The sequence below is a fragment of the Melopsittacus undulatus genome, chromosome 2 (assembly GCF_012275295.1).
Source record: "Melopsittacus undulatus isolate bMelUnd1 chromosome 2, bMelUnd1.mat.Z, whole genome shotgun sequence".
In the NCBI taxonomy this organism is placed as follows: domain Eukaryota; kingdom Metazoa; phylum Chordata; class Aves; order Psittaciformes; family Psittaculidae; genus Melopsittacus; species Melopsittacus undulatus.
Window position 1 is genome coordinate 29,090,548 of NC_047528.1, and position 20,690 is coordinate 29,111,237.

A 20,690-nucleotide genomic window follows, 5' to 3' on the forward strand; every position below is an offset into this window, starting at 1 on the left:
AGAAGCTTGGGTGAAGATAAGCACACCATTTTCCTTCTATGTAGTAGTCTTCCTGTATTACACACACTCAACTGGAAACTTTCATTTCACAATGAACACAACATATAATCTCTCTCAGTTTCATTTTACACAGTATCTTCCTTCCACACTCATGGTTTGCAAGCTCCTGAAACAGGACGAGCTGATAACTCTCAGATGCCACACTATCCATTTTAAATTTGTATTTGGACATTGCAGGCTTTCTGGGGGGATTTGGGAAAGCACAGAGCAGCCACCTGGAACAGTCGCCTCCAACACAAAACAGATATCCACAACTCCTGTGCAATATGGCATTTCTTTACTGCACGGGAACAAATCAGTTCCTTGCCTTAGGCCTGAAACTAATTGTCCAGTCTTATATCCATGTATTACTTCCACAGAATCCCAGGATGGTTTCGGTTGGAAGGGACCTTAGAGCTCATCCAGTCCCAATCCCCTTCCATGGTCATGGACACCTTCCACAAGACCAGATTACTCAAAGCCCCATCCAACCTGGCCTTGAAAACTGCCAGGGATGGGGCAGCCACAGCTTCTCTGGGCACCCTGGGCCAGTGTCTCACCACTCTCATTGTAAAACATTTCTACCTTAGGTCCACTCTAGACCTACCCTTTTTCAGTTTAAAACCATTTATCCTCATCCTGTCACTACAGGCCTTGGGTAAAAAGTCTTTTTCTTTCTTAAAGGCCTCTTTTATATATTGAAAGGCCACAATAAAGTCTCCCCAGTGCCTTCTCTTCTTCAGACCGAACAAGCCCAACTCTCTCAGGCTCTCTTCATAGGAAAGGTGCTCCAGCCTTCTGATCTCTGTGGCTCTCTTCTGGACTTGTTCCAACAGCTCCATGTCCTTCTTATGTTGGGGTCCCCACAGCTGAATGCAGCACTGCAGGTGGGGTCTCACCAGAGCAGAGTAGAGGGGGAGAATCACCTCCCTCAACTTGCTGGTCATGCTTCTTTTGATGCAGCCCACAATATGACTGGCTTTCTGGCCTGCAAGCACACATTGCCAGGTCATGTCCACTTTTTCAGCTACCAATATCCTCAAGTCCTTCTCAATAGGGCTGTTCTTGACCAATTCATCACCTAGTCTGACACTGAGAATTGCCCTGACCCAGGTGCAGGACCTTGCATATTATCCTATGTATGCATGCTACAGAAGACAACCACATCACACAAGAACAAACTCAAAATTGTAAACTGAAGTAACACAGATCCTAAACCTTAAAGATTATGGGTACTTGTCAGAAATATGCTCAGCTTCAACTTTCTGCATGGGCAGCAGGGAAGGAAGGAACTGAGTGGAAGCAAGTCTGCAGCATTCATGCCTTCCTGTTGGAGTACATCACAGAATTCAAGGTACAAGGTTAGCTCAGAAAAACCTTTCCATTCCAATCTCAGGTATGGATAAAGCACATCAGCCCTTTGACAGTTTCACATGCACTATTCAACAAACATACTTGTGGCCAGTTTTGTAACACACTTTCTACGTGTGCAGATGCATTTGTGTTAGGTCCCACTGATGGTACTGGCTTAGCGTACAGTGCTAATTTTTCACTGAAGCACCACAGATACTGAAATTACAATGACTAAATGTCAGCCAAACCCAAACTGCAAAGGACGAAGCAGCTTAGCAGAAACATCGTAATAGATCATAACCAGAAACCCCGGAAATCGTATGATTATGGTCTACAAGGTTCACTTAAAATGTATTTCATTTAAAAACAACGTGCAAATTTCATACTCAGTATAGACTCAGAAGGAAGGAATACTGTGATGATTAGCACTGACATTTAAGTCACATTTTGTTGATAGAATACCATTTCAGAGGGACACCATCTCATTCTCTCAAAGCCATGTTGGCCTTCTGATAGTAACCAAATTAAAATAGCAGCATGTATTTTGTTAAGGCCATAAGCAGATGTGTCTGTATTTAAAAGCAGGCATGGAAAATACAAAGAAGTTGAAAACCATCATTTTTACAGTACTGTTAAATTTGTGCATGCACGTGAATGTACATAAGAAGTATTTTAGGCAGTGCTCTTCTATACTCATTTCTGCTTCTTTCAAGCTGTGGAAAGTAACATTCTGCAGAAAAGGTTTTTGTGAAAAATACTACTGAAAATGATTTGCACTTGATTTGAAATGTAAATAACCCCCCTAGGATTTTACACTTCCTTCACTGTATTTGCAACTTTGTATAATCCGTTGGTCTCTGATACTTGCAGTCTCATTTTCTTTCCACGTAATTCAAGGTGAAAGAGAGTTTAAGGATTCTAGATGACTTAAACACAAGGATCCTACATTATACCTTTCTCTTCAAAAAAAGCAACTTACTGTTCTTTTTCATTTTATGGTGTTCTTCAGAATTCAGCTCCCAAGCCATTTAAAAAATGTCCCAGACTCAAGCACTGGCAGGTAACTGCACAATATCCTCTCTGGAAAACACTCAGGACCGCATCTGAATACTAACTGATGGTTGCAGTGCTTCAGTATGTGCTATGAACATCTGATACATTTAGAGAATGTCACCACCAGACTTTGCCACCTGACTATTCTAATCTTTGATTTTGCACAAGAATAACTTTTTGTAGTCAATGATACCATACAGTTTTTGGAGCTCCTTGGCAGCAGGGTAACTGTTGGACAATACTAGTCTACTGATCTCTCACAAACTGCAAATACCATCAGTAGTATGTGAACAAAGTTGCTTAAAAATAGAAAATGTGCTGTGGTGCTGACATTCTACATATTGTGTAAATTTGAGCTTGTCAGCCCGGTAGTTGCCAAAGTAGTTTTGCAGAACTCAGAACACCGGCAGTACTACAGCATCTGGCATGGTGGCTAGGAATAGATCCATAAGCTTTGGTGAGCTCTGCTCTGCAACACAGAAAATGCAAGATTTACATCCAAACTCTGATATCGATGTAGAAACATAAACTTTTCTATACCAGCTAGTTATCCTGCCTTCCTTGACAGGGTCAGAGATGGTGGTAAATGAACAGAAGGTTAGCATGTCTAGTAACACAAGATAAGTCATGAAACTGCACTCTCTTTCAGAGATTTTCACCTATTATAGTGTGACTTTCATACTCCAGATGGGAAAAGAAGATGAAAAGTAATTGGTGCTGCCCTGTGAACAGGAAGGATATCCCTAAGTACTAAACAAGCCCCTCACTGACATTTGGAAAGCACCTTAGCAGCAGAGCCATCTTTATAATTATTGTAGTCCTGGTAACAGTAAGGTAAGAAGACCTCCAGCTCTATATGACACCAAAGACTTTGGTTTCAAGAGGAGGGATCTGTGCCACTGACATTTCAATTTGCTGCAAATACAAGTACCCAGAACTTCAGGTGCTGAGTACTTGGGCTTTTTCCAGCCTGAAGAAACTGACTATGACTGAAACCTGAATGTATTCCAGGGCGACTATTTTTAGCCTTGCCCCTTTCAGCAGGTAAGAAGGAAATGGATGCTTTTTGGCTCATTACCACCAAGGCAAACTAGACACATTCTTAAATGCAAAGAATCTGATGGCAGGGGAAAAGAAGCAGTGTAAACAGCAGAAGAGGAATACTGTTTCATGAACTCTGTGTTAATGAAACAGGACCATGAGAACTCCCAACTGCAACTACTGATTTCCTTCCCCAGCGTACAAAGAAAAATCCATGCAGTATTTACCATAAACTCTTCTTAAATATGTATCGTTAGGCATCTTTCTTCTTTTTGAAGCCGACCTTCATGCTAGGCTCCTCTCAACAATGTACTTTTTTAGAGGCACAGAACACATTCAGTATGGCCACTATCAAGAAGCACAAGAGCATCCCAGCAGCACCCTATCACACGATTTCAATTCGAGAGAAATGCAGGGGTCTCTGGACACAGTCTTGGCAACCAGTTTTAGGTGGCCCTTTGTGAGAAGGAGGTTGGACCAGATGACCTCCAGAGGACCCTTCCTCCCTCAACCACTCTGCAATTCTGTGCCTGTCACCTGGAAATTATGATATTTAAAAGACAGAAGGATATTTAGAAGACAGAAAGAAGTCAAATTTCATGCTATGCTGTAACAAAGACATTTTAAGGTAAAATAAAAGGAGAATGATAAATCAGCCAGCAAGGAAGCCCACTTTTTTTACATGCTCTGTCTCCAGGCATTTTGCAAAAGGAAGGAATCTAAGAACAAATGATCAGATCAATGATCTCTCCCATAATTAAGAGAGCAGCAGTTTCCATAACTATTGTGATTCATATGATAGTACATTGCAAAAATATATTGCAAAAAAGAAGAATGTTTCACGCCTCTTTCCTCTCCCCAGAGTGGCCCATATGCACCTCACTACTGCTGAAAATAACAGGAGGGTAAAAAAGGATATGTTGACCTTCTGCATGGAGCTGCAGGTTTAAGAGAAACACGATAAAATATCCACTGCATTATGAATAGTAGGTTACTCCATATTTATTAGCATTATTATAATGGCTGGAAGCAGGGACCAAAATTAGGACCTTTTTATATCACTGAACAAGAAAGCATGGTATTACAAAAGACCTATTAAAATCCAGTCTCAGAACAGCACTTGTAAGAACAGTAAAAGATGACAGACAAAATGGAAAGGACAAGAGACAGAGAAAAGACCCTAAGGTCACAAAGTTGGTTTGGTTGCAAATCAACAAAAGCAACTCTCCCAACTTCCAAAATAGGAAATAGCCACCCCTCAGTGCTGCTGAACTCATCTCCCTTTAAGCTGATTTTTCTTTCTCGCCCTTCTTCATCACTCTCTTCAAATAATGTGAAAAATGGACCCAAAATGGACAAACTTAATGGTCAAATGGACAAAATGGACAAAAAGAAACTTAAACACTAGTGTGCCTGCTATTTGGCAGTCCTGTTCTTCACAAGTAGAATGTGATTTGCTCGATGTATAAAAATGGTGGGTGTCCAGGAATATAAGGGAAATATAAAATAAAATACTTACCAATACAGCTTAACCCTTATGAACATGATTATTAGACAATTTTCTACAAATTGCACATTATTCTCCAGGAAAAGTTGGGATTGGAAATCTACCAGTACATGGAAAAGAATATCATTTTTGTACTTAAGGATGAGTTACCCACAAAACATCCTAGGGAATGTCTTTTTGTATTATGCTGAATCTTACTTCAAGAGAAAGAAACTGGTCTTTGATACTTGAAAAATCAAGGTTTCACTGACTGACAGGCAGATGCAATCTCAGCATTGTGTAAAAAATGGCCTCCCACTTCAAATAAACTGAACAGCACTTAAGCAGTGTGTCAGCTTCTGCAGCAAAGGCACTAATATAGGCATATATACTCATTCTGAAAGGGAATTCACAGGCAACCAAGCATATCTACAAGAATATATGTGAAGTGGCATGCTGGTCAAATTATTCATTTTCTTTTGCTAGTAGGGCGTATTTGGTAAAAATCCTGGCATAATGCTCATTTCTAGCAATATACTGAGCTGTCAGTCAATACTCTTACAGTATTTTAGAGAAGATGAGCAACTCATCTGCCCTAATTATATTTCACTTGCTTGGCCCAGACTACCAACTGTCAGGACTTCTATTGACCTCTGTATAATATGGTTGTAAAGAAATGTGAGTTCTCAAAGTTCATTTATTACTCTAGAACATTTTGCAACCCACTTCTAAAAGCCTATCATGCATGTTTCTTCCAGTAGCTTTTCCTAAGGACTTTCATCACATTCTCTGTAGAAAACTCTTAAAAGAAAAAAAAAATTAAACAAGAAAATATACAAAATCTTTGCAGCCTTGTTATAAACTGTCATGTTGGCAACTACCACTGTCACTAGTGATACTTCAAGATGTATTTTTAAGTTACTTAAGAAATTTTTGGGAATTACCAGCCTCACTGAAGCGTTAAATGTCAGCTCTTCTAGGCTCTCTGAAATCCTGGTACTCCTTTCTGTTTTAATTTGGTGTACAGCTTGGGAGAGTTCAGTACTTCAGATTATGCAAAGTTGAATCAGAGTCTCTAAATACCCATTTTGAATGGCCACCAGCACATCTGATAATGAAAAAAGGGCTCTGCTTTTATCCCCGTTTTTGCCTGCATCCACTCCTGTTGGGAAGCACTATCAAACACAGCATCAACAACTGCCTGAGCTGCACTTTGCATGTGCCTTCAAAACCCTCCCCAAGAACTGCAAGCCTGGTGCCTGGCCACCCCATTGCAAAGGAACTTAGCAGTCCTGGAGACCTTGTAGCTACTCAACTTGACAGTGTCAGTTTGTATCACAGCTTTGCAGAAGTCACTTCCAGAGATTTCTCTTTTTTCCTTCTTAGCTTTTCCTCAAAATGAAATGTAGTTTCAGTGTCCATGATATTGATATATTCATATTATTTTTTAAAATAAAATTCTTTCTATAAGAAAATTGGGAAACAGAAGTAAGCAGAAATGGGAAAGGGGGACTGAGAAAGAACTGGGGAAGAAGAGGGTTTGCTATTGTCAGAGAGACGAAGAGAACAGAAAAGAGGACCAGTACAAGGACGGAAACAGGTGATTTGGTAGAGAGAATGTGAGATGGGGTGCATACCAGGCCCCATTTTCCTTCTTCTGTGCATAGCAAAAGGCCCTTGGAAGTATCAAAATCTCATTCTCATCTCCTCTGAAGTCATCTGGAGCTGAGACAATGCTGAATGCTTGGTGGACCTCTTTCTTTGGGGAGCCATTAACTCCAAGTTGGTTAAACACCAGCATCATGGAATGAAGGTAATGGAAACAAAAGTCTCCTGAGCCTCAGAAAAACAAAATTAATTGACATATAATGACTCCTCATGGTGGAAAGCTGACTAAAGTAAGATATGGAAAATAGTCTAGTTCGGGTGGGACTGGCTGTGGTGTCCATGGAGCCTACCTAGGGCAGCCTGGCAGAAGGGAAAGGCTGCCTACTTAAGGTGACACAGATAGTGAGGGCACAAGACTGGTGCAAATACAGTATATGCTGTACAACAAGCCATGCATGTGACATGCATGTGTGTCACATCTATGACAGACACCCTCTGCCACCACAGTTCACAGATCACCACCCTCCTTCATCTGCCAGGCTTGATGGGGCTAGGGGGGAAGTATCAATCAGCAAGAGCAGTGTAGGAACAGTATTTTCTGTGACCACCACATAATAAAACAGTCTGCAGCTGGGAACAGTCTGCCTCTTTTTTTCACCACGTAATACAAGTATTTTTAAGGGCGACCATGAGATCCACTCCTACAAGACACAAATTAGGACAGCTGCTCGGAAACCACACATTATTTTCCAGCTAGCCACAACAGCATTACCAGCAGCAACAGCAAATGTGTAACTATTCATTAAGGTGCTACAAAGAACAAATGCATTGTTAATAAAAAATTCCAGGAAATTCAATAGCATGGAGTTTTACTAGTAAAGGATAGCAGGTGTTTCGTGGTATTTATCCCCCTTACATAACTTGAAGTTCAGGAAAATGGAAAAAGATAAATAAACCTGCCAACAACAAAACTTCCAAAATGGAAAATACCAAGTGAAGGTCACACCACTTTTGTTTTACATTTCTGATTAGTTATCTGTAGGCACACATTTATGCCTTGTGTTCAGAGTGTTCTGCATCAGCCATCTACATCCTCCTGTAACCAAATAAAAAGCTGCTTCCTGGGAGAAACCCCTCCCGTCTGCTACATTCAGTAACGCTTTCACCCATACACGTCACCACATCCTGTAGATTCATTACCCATCCTGAAACCCCCACATCACACATATCTCCCACCTAACGGCTGGCAGCCCCATCACAAGACCATCACTTTGTCCTCTCATTGAAACTCTGCAGAGCAGCATGGAAATCAAATGCCACGCCACGCACCCATCAGCTGGTATCCTTGGCCCAGACACAGACAGTAAAACAGCCAGGATCCATATCTGCAGTTAATACCAGGGAGGTATATAATCCCTTTTGGTCACTGCTAACTCTCAGAAGACAAACGATTACAGTTATTGGAGTGTGCAGCTTAACTTCATTTTCTGGATCTTCAAAGTTTGAAGCAATTGCATTTATCTTTTAATTTTATTTCCTACCCAACTCAACTTACTACTGTAGCACTTAAAGCCTACACAACAGACTAGCTGTTTAATCAATATTACCAATTCCACCCTTTGAAGAGTCTCTCTCATGTAAAGCACAACAGTAAATAGAAAAGTGAATAAAAATGGTTTTAATATAACACAGCTCTATAACTTAAATGGTTTATCTTCAGTGCTGTCTCTTTTTTTTAAAGCACAAATACAGACTGTGGCATGTTGAGGGTGGGAGAGAGTAAAGGGAGTGAAAAGAAGAGTTAGATCCTACTACTCAAATACCATAGATGTTATTTGGACACACACCAATTTCTCCTGAGCCTGTGACTGCTGGATCTGCTAAATCCCATGCTGGTTCACACCAGAGAAGATTAAAAAAAAACCCCAACTTTTTAGTAAAAGGCAAAAAATCTTTAACAACACGGAATGTTAGAAACTAGTCATACACAGCCTGACAATTTTTCTACAGTAATGAAACAACGGTAGCATCAGTTTTCAGCTGCCACTGCTTCCAAACACAAGACTTGCTTTCATGTCTGTATCTTTGTTGCTCCTGTAGGAGCTGAACATTACAAAATCAAAGACCAGGAGGGGCTGCATGCATGTGTGTGTGACAGAAAGAATGCTGAAAAAAAAAAAATCAAAGTTTGGCTAGTTCGTCATTAAAGCTATCAGTTTTGGTTTGGTTTCCTGTTGCGGCCTTACCAGAAGTTTATCTGATCAACTAATAGAAAACTACAAAATGCAAACAAGCACTTGGATCAAGCAACCTGTGATTAAAAAAATTATGAAGCAAACACATCCCACAGACTATATTTGTATAAATTTAAAATTGCCAAATTGAAATGAGCCTTTTCCTGCTAACATCACATTTGCTTCATACTCCATTTCACACTGATGACAAAAATCATTATAGCAATCACAGAGCTCAGTCTGAAATGAAGCAGTTCACTATACAGGAGCAAACTTATGGTACTGATTTACCAACAGCTAGAACATAAAGTCTCAGAATTGAATAGATGCAATAAGGAAATACTGGAGCAGTTTAGACGACAGAGGAGACTAATAAAACCTAAGATACTCTAAGTGTAGCATATGATACACAGAAAGCAGATCAGAAACTGGGGGAAAACATCACTTTGCCTTTTCTGCATTTCTTTTGATGATCCCAGTCATAAACTAGTCACAGACAATTCTCTTCCTGAAATATCCTGCTTTATTTTTCTCTAATGACAACAAATTCACAATATAAAAACATGATTTAATGAAAATACACATGCTTAAAATAATTATATATGCATTTAATACCATGCACAATTAAATTCCAATTCTAATATATTACTAGAGAACATCATCAAGTTCATTATCCATATGATACGTAAATCACATAGTAAATTCTGGATGTATCAGATTAAATTTTCAAGCCACTAAACGATTCTGTTAAATGTATGTCCTGTGATTTCCATTGCAATTCTGACATTTTCAGCCATTACCTTTTCTAGCAAGTATGCCGGTTTAGGTCTAGTACTTCTCCCTGAATTCTTTCCTATTTGGGGTATTTTAAATATATTTCTAGAGGTGCGTTTTGTCTAGTATAGCACAGTATTATGTAGAATTAGATTTGGATAATCCACACAGAAACTCATACTCAAGAAGCATGTCCTGACCAGCCCAATGCAAACCTTCCAGTCCTCAGGAAATTCAGCCTCAATCACATTTGAATACAGCTATACCTTTACACATTCAGGTATTAAGCAGCATGATGTGTGCTCTACTAAGAGCTCTGCACATGATGGAATGCAGAACACTACACCATCCCAGCAAACAGTACCAGAGGGACGTATAAGCCCCATGTCAGCTTTCATACCCTCCCTACCACAAATCCACCCCAAAAGCAAGCACAGTTCTGACCCTGTATAAATCCTATGTAAGACCATGATAATACTAAAGTCATCCATCACTAGCAAGGCAATAATAAAAGCATTCAAGTCAGATATCACGTATCCATTTGTCATAGAGCACTCCTACCTTTTCAGTTTCATATAATTTTCACTAGCTGCAGGTCTGCATTCAGCACGTTGCACCACTATTCCTTCCAAGGCAAGTTTATCTAGAATGAAAAAAACAAAGCAAAACTGGACATTAAAATAAGATTCACTAACGTGGTCAACATTTGGATTATTTTTCACTAATTAAGAATTAGTAAATATAATGTAATCATAAGTTCTCAAACCTCAAATTAAGTTCTAAAATCTCTGCTATTTACACACTGAAGCAATATGCTTGCACAGCTGGTATCCTGTAGACTTCCTTTTTTTGCCATCATGTTTTACATATTAAGAATGAATCACAAAGACCAAATCTGAAATAAGAGATGTGTGGCCCTCCTTTCTTCAGACTGATGCAGTCAGATTATCTAGAAACTGGTTTTGGGAAATGTGCATTGAATACAGTCAGTGACCATGGGAAACATGAGCTATAAAGAGAACGCAACCATCAGAGTATCCAAAATCAGTAGAAGATATAATGAGGGCTAATTTAATTATTATCCTCAAAAAAAAGAGTAACTTATTTTCACCTTATTGCAATAAAAAACACCCCAAAGTGTTCACTAAAGGAACACACGCAATAGAATAATAATACTGCATATGCTAACACTTGGTGGAAAGAAATAAAAACTTGCAGTTAATAATCTAGAACATCACATACTAAATTTTAGTTAATACTACTCTCTGTACATTCACTGTAACACAGTCACTCTATAATCCAATGTGAACACCTAAGGAAAGATGACTAATAGAGTGGTACAATAGTACCAGCCTACCCTGTAAAGGTGGAAAAACGTAAAATTAGAAGCAACTTCATGTAGAAAAGAAGAGAGAAGTGATGGTGGCCAAACACCTGCTTTTCTACTATGATGTTCTAGTGCAGAGTATGTGTGTGTAGCAATTTATCCATTGCTTTTGGCCATAGCCACTGCAATATGTGTTAAACCAACACCTCTGAAACAGCCCTAAAAACACAAAAGGATGAGTTTTAATGGCTTGATTAGCTCTCACTATTTAAAATGTCTTTCCAACAGAGTCTCATCTTGCTATCACTGTAGGGTACTACACTGTCACTTGTCACCTTTAGCTGGCAATGTCACAGAGGCTAAAAGACATGCTTAGAAGTGTTGAATCAAAGTAACACAAGACATGCTGGGACACCGTTAATTTTAACATTGACTTATAGACTGAAATATTATTACACGTCGAAATCAAAGTCTGCTCTTGAATAATGCAGAGAGTGATTACTTCGAGACCATGTATTTTAAAATTATTTAATCTAAAATTTCTTGGTTTGATTTAAACTACATCCTTGAAAAGAATAAGAATACCACACTTTTCCAGTAGTTCTGGATTAAACGTTTTGCTGATTCCTAAGTTTTATGGACAGGAGAGGCAACTGAGCAAATTTGCCTGACTTCCTGTGTATCAGATAAATAAATTTTATCCTCTTTCTTATATACAGAACCTTATTTGTGGGTGAAAGTGGTACTAATATTGCTGCTTAATTTCTAATATGAATTTGACTTCAGCTTCTAGCAACTGATTCTTCTTATAGCTTTCTATACTATGCTAAAGAGCCTTTTAGTACCTGGTGTTATCTCCCTTTGAAAGTACTTACACATTATAATCAAGTCACTTATCAATCTACTTTTCAATAAATGAAGTAACTCAAGCTCCTGCATTATCTCACCACAAAGCATTTTCACCACATTTAAATCAGTTTTGGATCTCTTAGAATCATAGAATAGTTAGAGTTGGAAAGGACCTTAAGATCAAATAGTTCCAACCCCCCTGCCATGGGCAGGGACACCTCACACTAAACCATGCCACCCAAGGCGTTGTCCACTCCCGCCTTGAACACGGCCAGGGATCAACATTCACAACTTCCAGGGGCAACGCATTCCAGTGCCATGCCACCCTCACAGTAAAGAACTTCCTCCTTATATCCAATCTAAACTTCCCCTGTTTAAGTTTTAACTCGTTATCCCTTGTCCTATCACTACAGTCCCTAATGAAGAGTCCCTCAACAGCATCCCTGTAGGCCCCCTTCAGATACTGGAAGGCTGCTATGAGGTCTCCACACAGCCTTCTCTTCTCCAGGCTGAACAGCCCCAGCTTTCTCAGCCTGACTTCATATGGGAGGTGCTCCAGTCCCCTGATCATCCTCATGGCCCTCCTCTGGACTTGTTCCATCAGTTCCATGTCCTTTTTATGTTGAGGACACCAGAACTGCACACAATACTCCAAGTGAGGTCTCACAAGAGCAGAGCAGAGGGGCAGGATCACCTCCTTTGACCTGCTGGTCACGTTCCTTTTGATGCAGCCCAGGATACAGTTGGCTTTCTGGGCTGCAAGCACACACTGCAGCCAGCTCATGTTCATTTTCTCATTGACCAACACCCCCAAGTCCTTCTCTGCAGGGGCTGCTCTGAATCTCTTCTCTGCCCAACCTGTAGCTGTGCCTGGGATTGCTATGACCCAGGGGTAGGACCTTGCACTTGGCTTGGTTAAACTTCATGAGGTTGGCATCAGCCCACCTCACAAGCATGTCAAGGTCCCTCTGGATGGCATTCCTTCCCTCCAGCGTATCAACCGAACCACACAGCTTGGTGTCATTGGCAAACTTGCTGAGGGCACACTCAATTCCATTGTCCATGTCAGCAACAAAGATGTTGAACAAGACCGGTCCCAACACCGATCCCTGAGGGACACCACTCGTTACCTGTCTCCAGCTGGACATTGAGCCATTGACCACAACTCTTTGTGTGCAGCCATCCAGCCAGTTCTTTATCCACCGAGTGGTCCACCTATCAAATTGATGTCTCCAATTTAGAGACAGGGATGTTGTGTGGGACAGTGTCGAACGCTTTGCACAAGTCCAGGTAGATGACGTCAACTGCTCCACCCCTGTCCATCACTTTTGTAGCCCCATCATAGAAGGCCACCAAATTGGTCAGGCAGGATTTCCCCTTAGTAGAGCCATGCTGGCTGTCACCAAGCACCTTGTTGTTTTTCATGTGCCCTAGCATGCCTTCCAGGAGAATCTGCTCCCAGATTTTGCCAGGCACAGAGGTGAGACTGACTGGTCTGTAGTTCCCCAGGTCATCCATTTTCCCCTTCTTGAAAATGGGGGTTATATTTCCCTTTTTCCAGCCATCATTGGGAACTTCACCTGACTGCCATGATTTTTCAAATATGATGGCCAGTGGCTTTGCAACTTCATTCGCCAGCTCCTTCAGGACCCTCGGGTGGATTTCATCAGGGCCCATGGACTTGTGTATATTCAGGTTCTTAAGATGGTCTCGAACCAGATCCTCTCCTACAGTGGGCCCAAGGTCTTCATTCTCACAGTGCCTGCATCCGCCTTCCAAGATTTGGGTGGTGCGGTCAGAGCCTTTGTCAGTGAAGACCGAGGCAAAGAAGCCATTCAGAACCTCAGCCTTCTCCACATCCAGGGTAGCCAGCTCTCCTGACAGCTTCCAGAGGGAGCCTACATTGTCCTTAGTCTATTTTTAGAATCCCTTCTGGTTATCCTTAACATCCCTAGCCACATTTAACTCTAACTGTGCCTGAGCTTTCCTAACCTGGTCCCTAACTACCCTGACAACATCCCTGTATTCATCCCAGGCCACCTGTCCTTGCTTCCACCTTTTATAAGCCTCTTTTATCCTTTAAATTTTTCTCAGCAGCTCCTTATCCATCCAAGGGGGTCTCCTGACCCTCCTGCTGCACTTCCTTCTAGTTGGGATGCAACACTCTTGAGCTTGGAGCAGGAGATCCTTGAATATCAACCAACAGTCTTGGGCCCCCCTGCCCTCTAGGGCTCTATCCCATGGAACCTTACTAAGCAGGTTCCTGAAGAGCCCAAAGTCTGCTCTCTTGAAGTCCAGGGCAGTGAGCTTACTGCACGCTCTTCTCACTGTCTTGAGGACCTCGAATTCGACCATCTCGTGATTGCTGCATCCAAGACTTCCCTGGAACGTCACATTTCCAACCAGCTCTTCCCTGTTGGTGAGCACGAGGTCAAGCACGGCACCACTGCTTGTCGGCTCCTCTATTACTTGCAGAAGGAAGTTGTCTTCCACACAATCGAGAAACCTCCTGGATTGCTTGTGCCGGGCCGTACCATCGCTCCAACAGATGTCAGAGTGGTTGAAGTCCCCCATGAGAACAAAGACCTGTGCTTCATCTGCAGGTTCCTCTTGATCAGGCAGTCTGTAACAGATCCCCACAGTAATGTCTCCCATTGCTGTTTTCCCTTTAACGCTGACCCACAAACTTTCTGTTAACTGATCACCTGTCCCCAGACAGAGTTCCATACTCTCTAGCCTATCCCTAACATAAAGGGCAACTCCCCCTCCCTGCCTGTCGGGCCTGTCTTTTCTAAAAAGCCTGTAACCTTCCATTCCAACACTCCAGTCAAAGGAGCCATCCCACCATGTTTCTGTGATGCCTATTATATCCTCGTAGATGTGCACACATTTCTAATTCCTCTTGTTTGTTCCCCATGCTACGGACGTTTGCTAGAGGCATCTGAGCCGAGCTCCAAATGAAGCCAATGCATTGGCTGGAGCAGCTGGAATATCCCTACATTGCTTCGAGCATATATTATAGGTGCTGGGACTGACTGGGTGTGTTGGGATGGAATGAAGCCCCTGTCCCCAGACTATTGTCTGTACCTTGTTCAACCTTGCAATGATGGTTTCAGAATAAAGAGACCAGAAGACACAACACTATTGTACTGGTCTTACCATAACCATATACAGAGGTAAAATAACAGATACAGGAGCTGGCATTTTTCTTATTTCATTTCAGCCATCTCAAGTTTATTCAGCAAAATATCTGAATTCAGCTGAGAGGGAGGAATGGAGACTGTCAGAGGAAAAAATGGTTTCATCTCTTAAGATTCAATGATCTGCCCTGTGCTGGTGGGGTTTGTGTAGTTTTGGGGATTTTTTTTTGTGGTGGGTCTGTCTATGCCCCATAACTGTGCTTCATGTTTACTCAGCTAAAACTGGGTAAAGATCAATTAGTCTCTAAAAATCAAGCTCTGGGTATTAACAGAGCTGACTGGCTATTTTACTGCTAACACAACTATTTTAGGTTTTCTTTAAGCCTCACATTTTACCCATGGACACTGCATTCCCTATTCCTAGGTATATAATTGCCTTTGGCATGGTTGAAATGCATTGTCTTTAAACAGATTCTGTGAATTAAGGATCCCAGTCACACCATGCAAGTCCTGTCACAGTTTTTCACTGCCTGTCCAGCATCTGTGTCAACTATGACACTAAAGGACACTGTCCTTTTGCTAATCCTGGAGGAAGCCCTTCAAACTGCAGCCCAAGTGGCCTCCTACTCATAATTTGTTTCTGATAACTGTCAGCCAGTTTTTAATCTTGTTCTGTGCTTGCTATTTTTCTTTTAGACATAAATCAGAATGTCACAAGATTCTAAATTATGTGCAACACTACAAAATGCTAAACAGGCTGCAAACATGCTGTTACTTTAAACTCATGATCTCCAAAATAAACAAAATTCAGCTTGTTTGACCAAAAAAACTTTATATAAAGCCATGTTTGATAGCATTCATTATATTTCTGATCTATTCTACCTCCTGAATTCCATGACAGTTTTCCCACTAGTTTCTGTGGTACAGGTTCAAGGCTAACTAGCCTCTAACCATCTCAGCCACCCAGACCAGCTGTTGAACACCAACTTGCTGCTGTGAGTCTCTCTGCACCTTGTGTAATTTTCAAGTTATTTTTAAGAATCAGGATCAGTGAACCAGGTATCTCCCCCACACCAACTATTTAGGAAATGAACCTGCCAATTAAACATGCTTACTCTTAGTAATATCTCATCTTTGATGTCTTGACTAATACCCTCTTATAATTACCATTGATCCAGATTTGGCCTTTAATGTTCCAGTCACTTGACAGTACAGGGCTGTCCACAGTCTCCAAGAACATCTTGCAGCTAAGCTAGTCTGCTGTCAAAGCTCATCCATGCTCCAAAAGCCACGTTTATGTCCCACTTTCCTTGGATTCTCTTGGGCATTTTAACACATCCAGAGAGCATACCAGAATAAATCTGCAACAGTGCATGCAAACCTCTGGATGAGTGACTGTAGATGGGGAACACAGGCATTACTCGCTTTCCAGTCTAATTAGCTCTCACACACCAAACTCAAGCTCAGAAACTCAGGTCTGTCTTCACTTGTTGCAGGACCAGAGCTGCAATGGGGATATGGAGATGTGTTGGGAAACTCCCAATTCCAGCTTCATATCCCACTGACAATCATCACCAAATGAACAGAACTTAGCTAAAAGACTTATGATAACCTTAATAAAGAGACCTAGGACCAAGCCACAGCAACATTTTAATGGTAATTCTTTGCCTAACATTTGCCAGTTTGAAGCCTGCAGGTATTTTTTGTACAGTCAGATGAAAGGCAAACGAATACAGTATGTATTCTAATTCCAAATGATGAATGAGACATAGTGAGAGATTTAATAGAAAAAAGCATCACCTGCTTTGCCGAACAAACTGCAATCAAGAAAAGGGGAAAAAATTTGGCACAATCATTCTACCTCCACCCGTGGTACTGCTGGCAGTGTTCAAGGCCAGGTTAGACAGAGCCTTGGGTGACATGGTTTAGTGTGAGGTGTCCCTGCCCATGGCAGGGGGGTTGGAACTGGATGATCTTAAGGTCCTTTCCAACCCCAACTATTCTATGATTCTATTATTATATTACTATATTACTCTCCTTTAATTTTTTAACTGATTGACTTCCAACTCTGATGTTTTATTGGTTTTTGTACAGTCCCTCCTAGGTTTTAAATACCTGGCCCACCCAGCTCACCTCTCAAATACTGGCACATCTTTTGCTTTTTCAGTCTTGAACTGCAGTGCTCAAAAACTGTTAACAAACTCAATGGCAACTGTTGATAAGAGTTTCTTAGACAGCTATTTTAAATCTCTTAAATGCAAATTCTTCAGACTTGCTGATTTGAAAATCTTCAGTTTTAATTAGTGTGTAGAGCCTGTCTTCAATAGCTGTTAATCAACATCCTGAAGTTATTATTAGAAGGAAAATGCCTATGCTACCAACACTGTATGACAGTAACTATCGAGTGGCTTAATTGTCCAACAACCTGGCAAATTTTCTGTGTTATGACTAGCAAATTACCTCAATAACCCCAACAGATTTCATTAGCACAGCTTCCTAATACACTTCAAAAATTGTCTACCTCTTATAGCTGAGATTTCTCCTCATACCCTTTAATATTGTGATAAATAAAAGTAGCTGTTTTCTGTAACCCAGGTCATTTCCACTGACAGGACTCTCAGTGAAGCTGATGCTATTTGGACATTTGAGTAAGCTGAAACACTGGTAAAGCACCAACTTTCCTGTGCTGTGCTCCAGTCCTGAATCCTCAACTCCATGGCGTACTCAAGCTTCCAGAGCAGGAGGTTCAGGAAGAGGATGAAAGTTGAGGAGGAGTGAGGTTACTTTCCAAAAGGAAACATGTAGGACAGAATGAGGAGCAGATGCTTAGCCCCCTCCTTCTTGGATTTGTTCTCCTGTGTAGCTGATAGACACCAGCACTGCATTTTCACTGTCTCCAGCACAGCTTGCCTGACCAAGAAGAATCCAAGAATCACAAGATGGTTTGGGTTGGAAAGGACCTTAAAGCTCATCCAGTTCCAACCCCCTGCCATGGGTAGGGACATCTTCCACTGGACCAGGCTACTCAAAGCCCCATCCAGCCTGGCCTTGAACACTGCCAGGGATGGGGCAGCCACAACTTCTCTGGATGGCTGTCCTCTCTGGCGCAGCCTAAGGCTGTAACTTGGAAATGGAAGAGTACTACTGCAGCCACTACTGTAAGTGTGTGCAAGAGTGTGTAGTATATTTTATGACTCATTCTGGAATCAAAATTATACCCTTCAAGTTGCTGGATTCCAACGCTTACTTGAATAGCCATTGCAGCATACAGGTGACACCAACAATTTGTGAAGCAGCAGTCACTTCACGATTGCTAGCTACCAAGAGTGGCAAGCAGGATACTTCAGCTGGATAGGGCAGAAACAGACAGTTCGCTCAAAGTATGAGACAGCACACAGCAGCAAGTTGTTCTGTCTAAGTGGGAATCAAGAAGAGTCGGGATGTACTGGGCACATCTCAGCTATCACGTGCCTGGTACACAAACACAGAGACCCTCAGAGCACAAGAATGATCAAAGTCTTTAACTTGACTGCAAGAAATACTTGCATACCTTTACCAAAATGAACTTTTGGATGATCTTCCAATGCATGGACAATAGGCCAGAAAAAAAAGGACATCCAGCTCCTCTAGACACAGCTACACCTTCAGAAAACAGTGAGCTGTAAGAAACCACCCCACTAAAACTACACGGGGCACAATACCGTATGTATCACCAAATGCACAAGAAGAATGAGGGCTCTTTGGAAAAGTCTTGTAGTACAGCATAAAAAGTAGAAAATTTTATCAAAGATATGCCAGGCTTTAATTCTGTGTTACTGATGACTGTCAGCTGCAGTGAAGGAAGTTACTTGGGTTTGTGCTGATGAAAATTTTACAGCAGCTCTAACATTTTTCAAGTTTCAAAGGTTTAAATGTAAATATTCATGATCTCCACAGAGTGTTTTCCACATCAAATCGGTTTTGAATATTTTATCATACAAACCACTAAAATTTTACATGAACTTTCAAAGAACACTTACTCGTTCACAAAAGTGGAAAATTTCAACTGCAAGTGTTAGAACATTGAGAAGATGATGAGCATGAAAACTAAGTATTCTGTTACTGCTATATCTTAAAATGTAGACAGCTTAGCTGGCCGTGAAAAATGTCACGTCTCTCCTTGGAAATCCCTACGTACTTGTGCCAGGACATTCCTAGTTCAGCTTCAAAGTATTTCAAGATCACAGTGAAAGCACCACAGAAATCATTCTTTTAGGGTTTAACAGTCACTAAGATATGTAACTATGCATAGTCTAAGCACATCCACTGAATTTTCCATTACTTGACAGTAAATTAAATTTGAATGGATGCCTCCTATAATGGTGAAAAAACCCCAAAAACCCAACAAAATAATCACACTTGAAACTAACTGGCTCTTTCAGTTTCTCATTTATACACTCAATAATTGTAAAAGGAGTTAATTTTGAGGAAAAAATCCAAATGTTGAAAAACCAGAAGCTGCCTGAAATGTCTTTGACTGAAGTTACACTAATCATACCAATAACAGCAAAGAGTTAAAATTAAAACCATGACTAATTCCTGATAAATCACACCTAATGAATAATATCTGCTTAATATACCACATACAGCAGGAGGAAAAAATTGCATACCAGTACTAGGGATACCCTGGCAGGCAGAATAGCAAATTAAAAAAGTGCATTTATTTTTACTATCTTCAGTTATCAATTAATAAAATATCATAGTGATGACTCTACAGCATTGATAAACAGGCTTACAGACAGTAGGTACAGGAGGAGTATCTCACAACAGAAGAGATGAGTTTACAGAAGAATAATCTTACTTTTCACTGCTAATTGCACAAAGCAGAAGACATCTACTTGTGACAAATAAATCTTGAAAACGATGGGACCTCTCCAGGTCCAGCCCAAGGTAAGTGTTCACTCCACCCGTGCTGGGGAATGCATGCTGCAGCTCCTGCCCACTCCACAAGGAAGCACACATAGAGATGTGAGAGGAGCTTTCCCTTTCCTGGTCCAAGCTGCAAATGTTTAAAGGGAAATCTTGTTCTAAGAGGCAACTGAGAGTAAGCACAGATCATGGAGAGAAAACAGCAATTTGATTCAAGCGTGCTCTGCCGATGTTTTCCCCCTCCCTGTACCAAGTGTTGCTAAGCTCTAATGTTATCTGATGTTCAAAGCTATCTGTAGGCACACTAACCCTTTGTTCCACAGGGCAGCTGAGTTATTTCTATTGAGAAAGAACAAACTGATGCTAGATAGCCTTGGTGACTTAAAAAACATCACCAATATAAAGAGTAAATCCCTCTCTAAACCAATTTTTATCTATGGCACAGAGAAAGGGAAAAAGCACAACCTCATCAGGCTGCAGTTCTTGTGTTGGTGCAGATACTCCCATCGGCTGCAAATGGAAGATTTCACCACAAACTTAAACCAGCAGACCAACAAGTCCTCAGCAGAACTTCTAGCGTATTTTCTGTGAAAAAAATCTTACCACTGAGCACATGTCCAATAAAGGAGGAATATGTATGTGCATGCACTTCATAGATGACCCCCCGCCTTCTACAGACAGGGACACCTCTCCTTTCCATACTGTCCTGCTGTATGCATCAGGTACTGTAATCAGGACCAAAACAAATGTGAAAAGAGGCTTTGTGAAAATTAAAACCTTTGAAAAATCAATGAAGCTATCTGTTTAACACCATAAGTACTAAAGATGATTTGGCCAGCTAATATTACAAATGCATCTTAAAGTATTAAAAATAAGGT

The 20,690-nt window shown here is 41.0% G+C and overlaps 1 protein-coding gene across 1 annotated transcript in view; it reads right to left on the minus strand.

The window, feature by feature from the left end:
• GTF2F2 (general transcription factor IIF subunit 2) overlaps nucleotides 1–20,690 on the minus strand; it is an 88,896-nt gene that overhangs the window by 36,311 nt on the left and 31,895 nt on the right. The window contains exon 6 of the mRNA XM_031047678.2: nucleotides 10,150–10,231. Within this exon, the coding sequence (XP_030903538.1) occupies nucleotides 10,150–10,231 (82 nt within the window). The remainder of the gene's footprint in view (nucleotides 1–10,149; nucleotides 10,232–20,690) is intronic.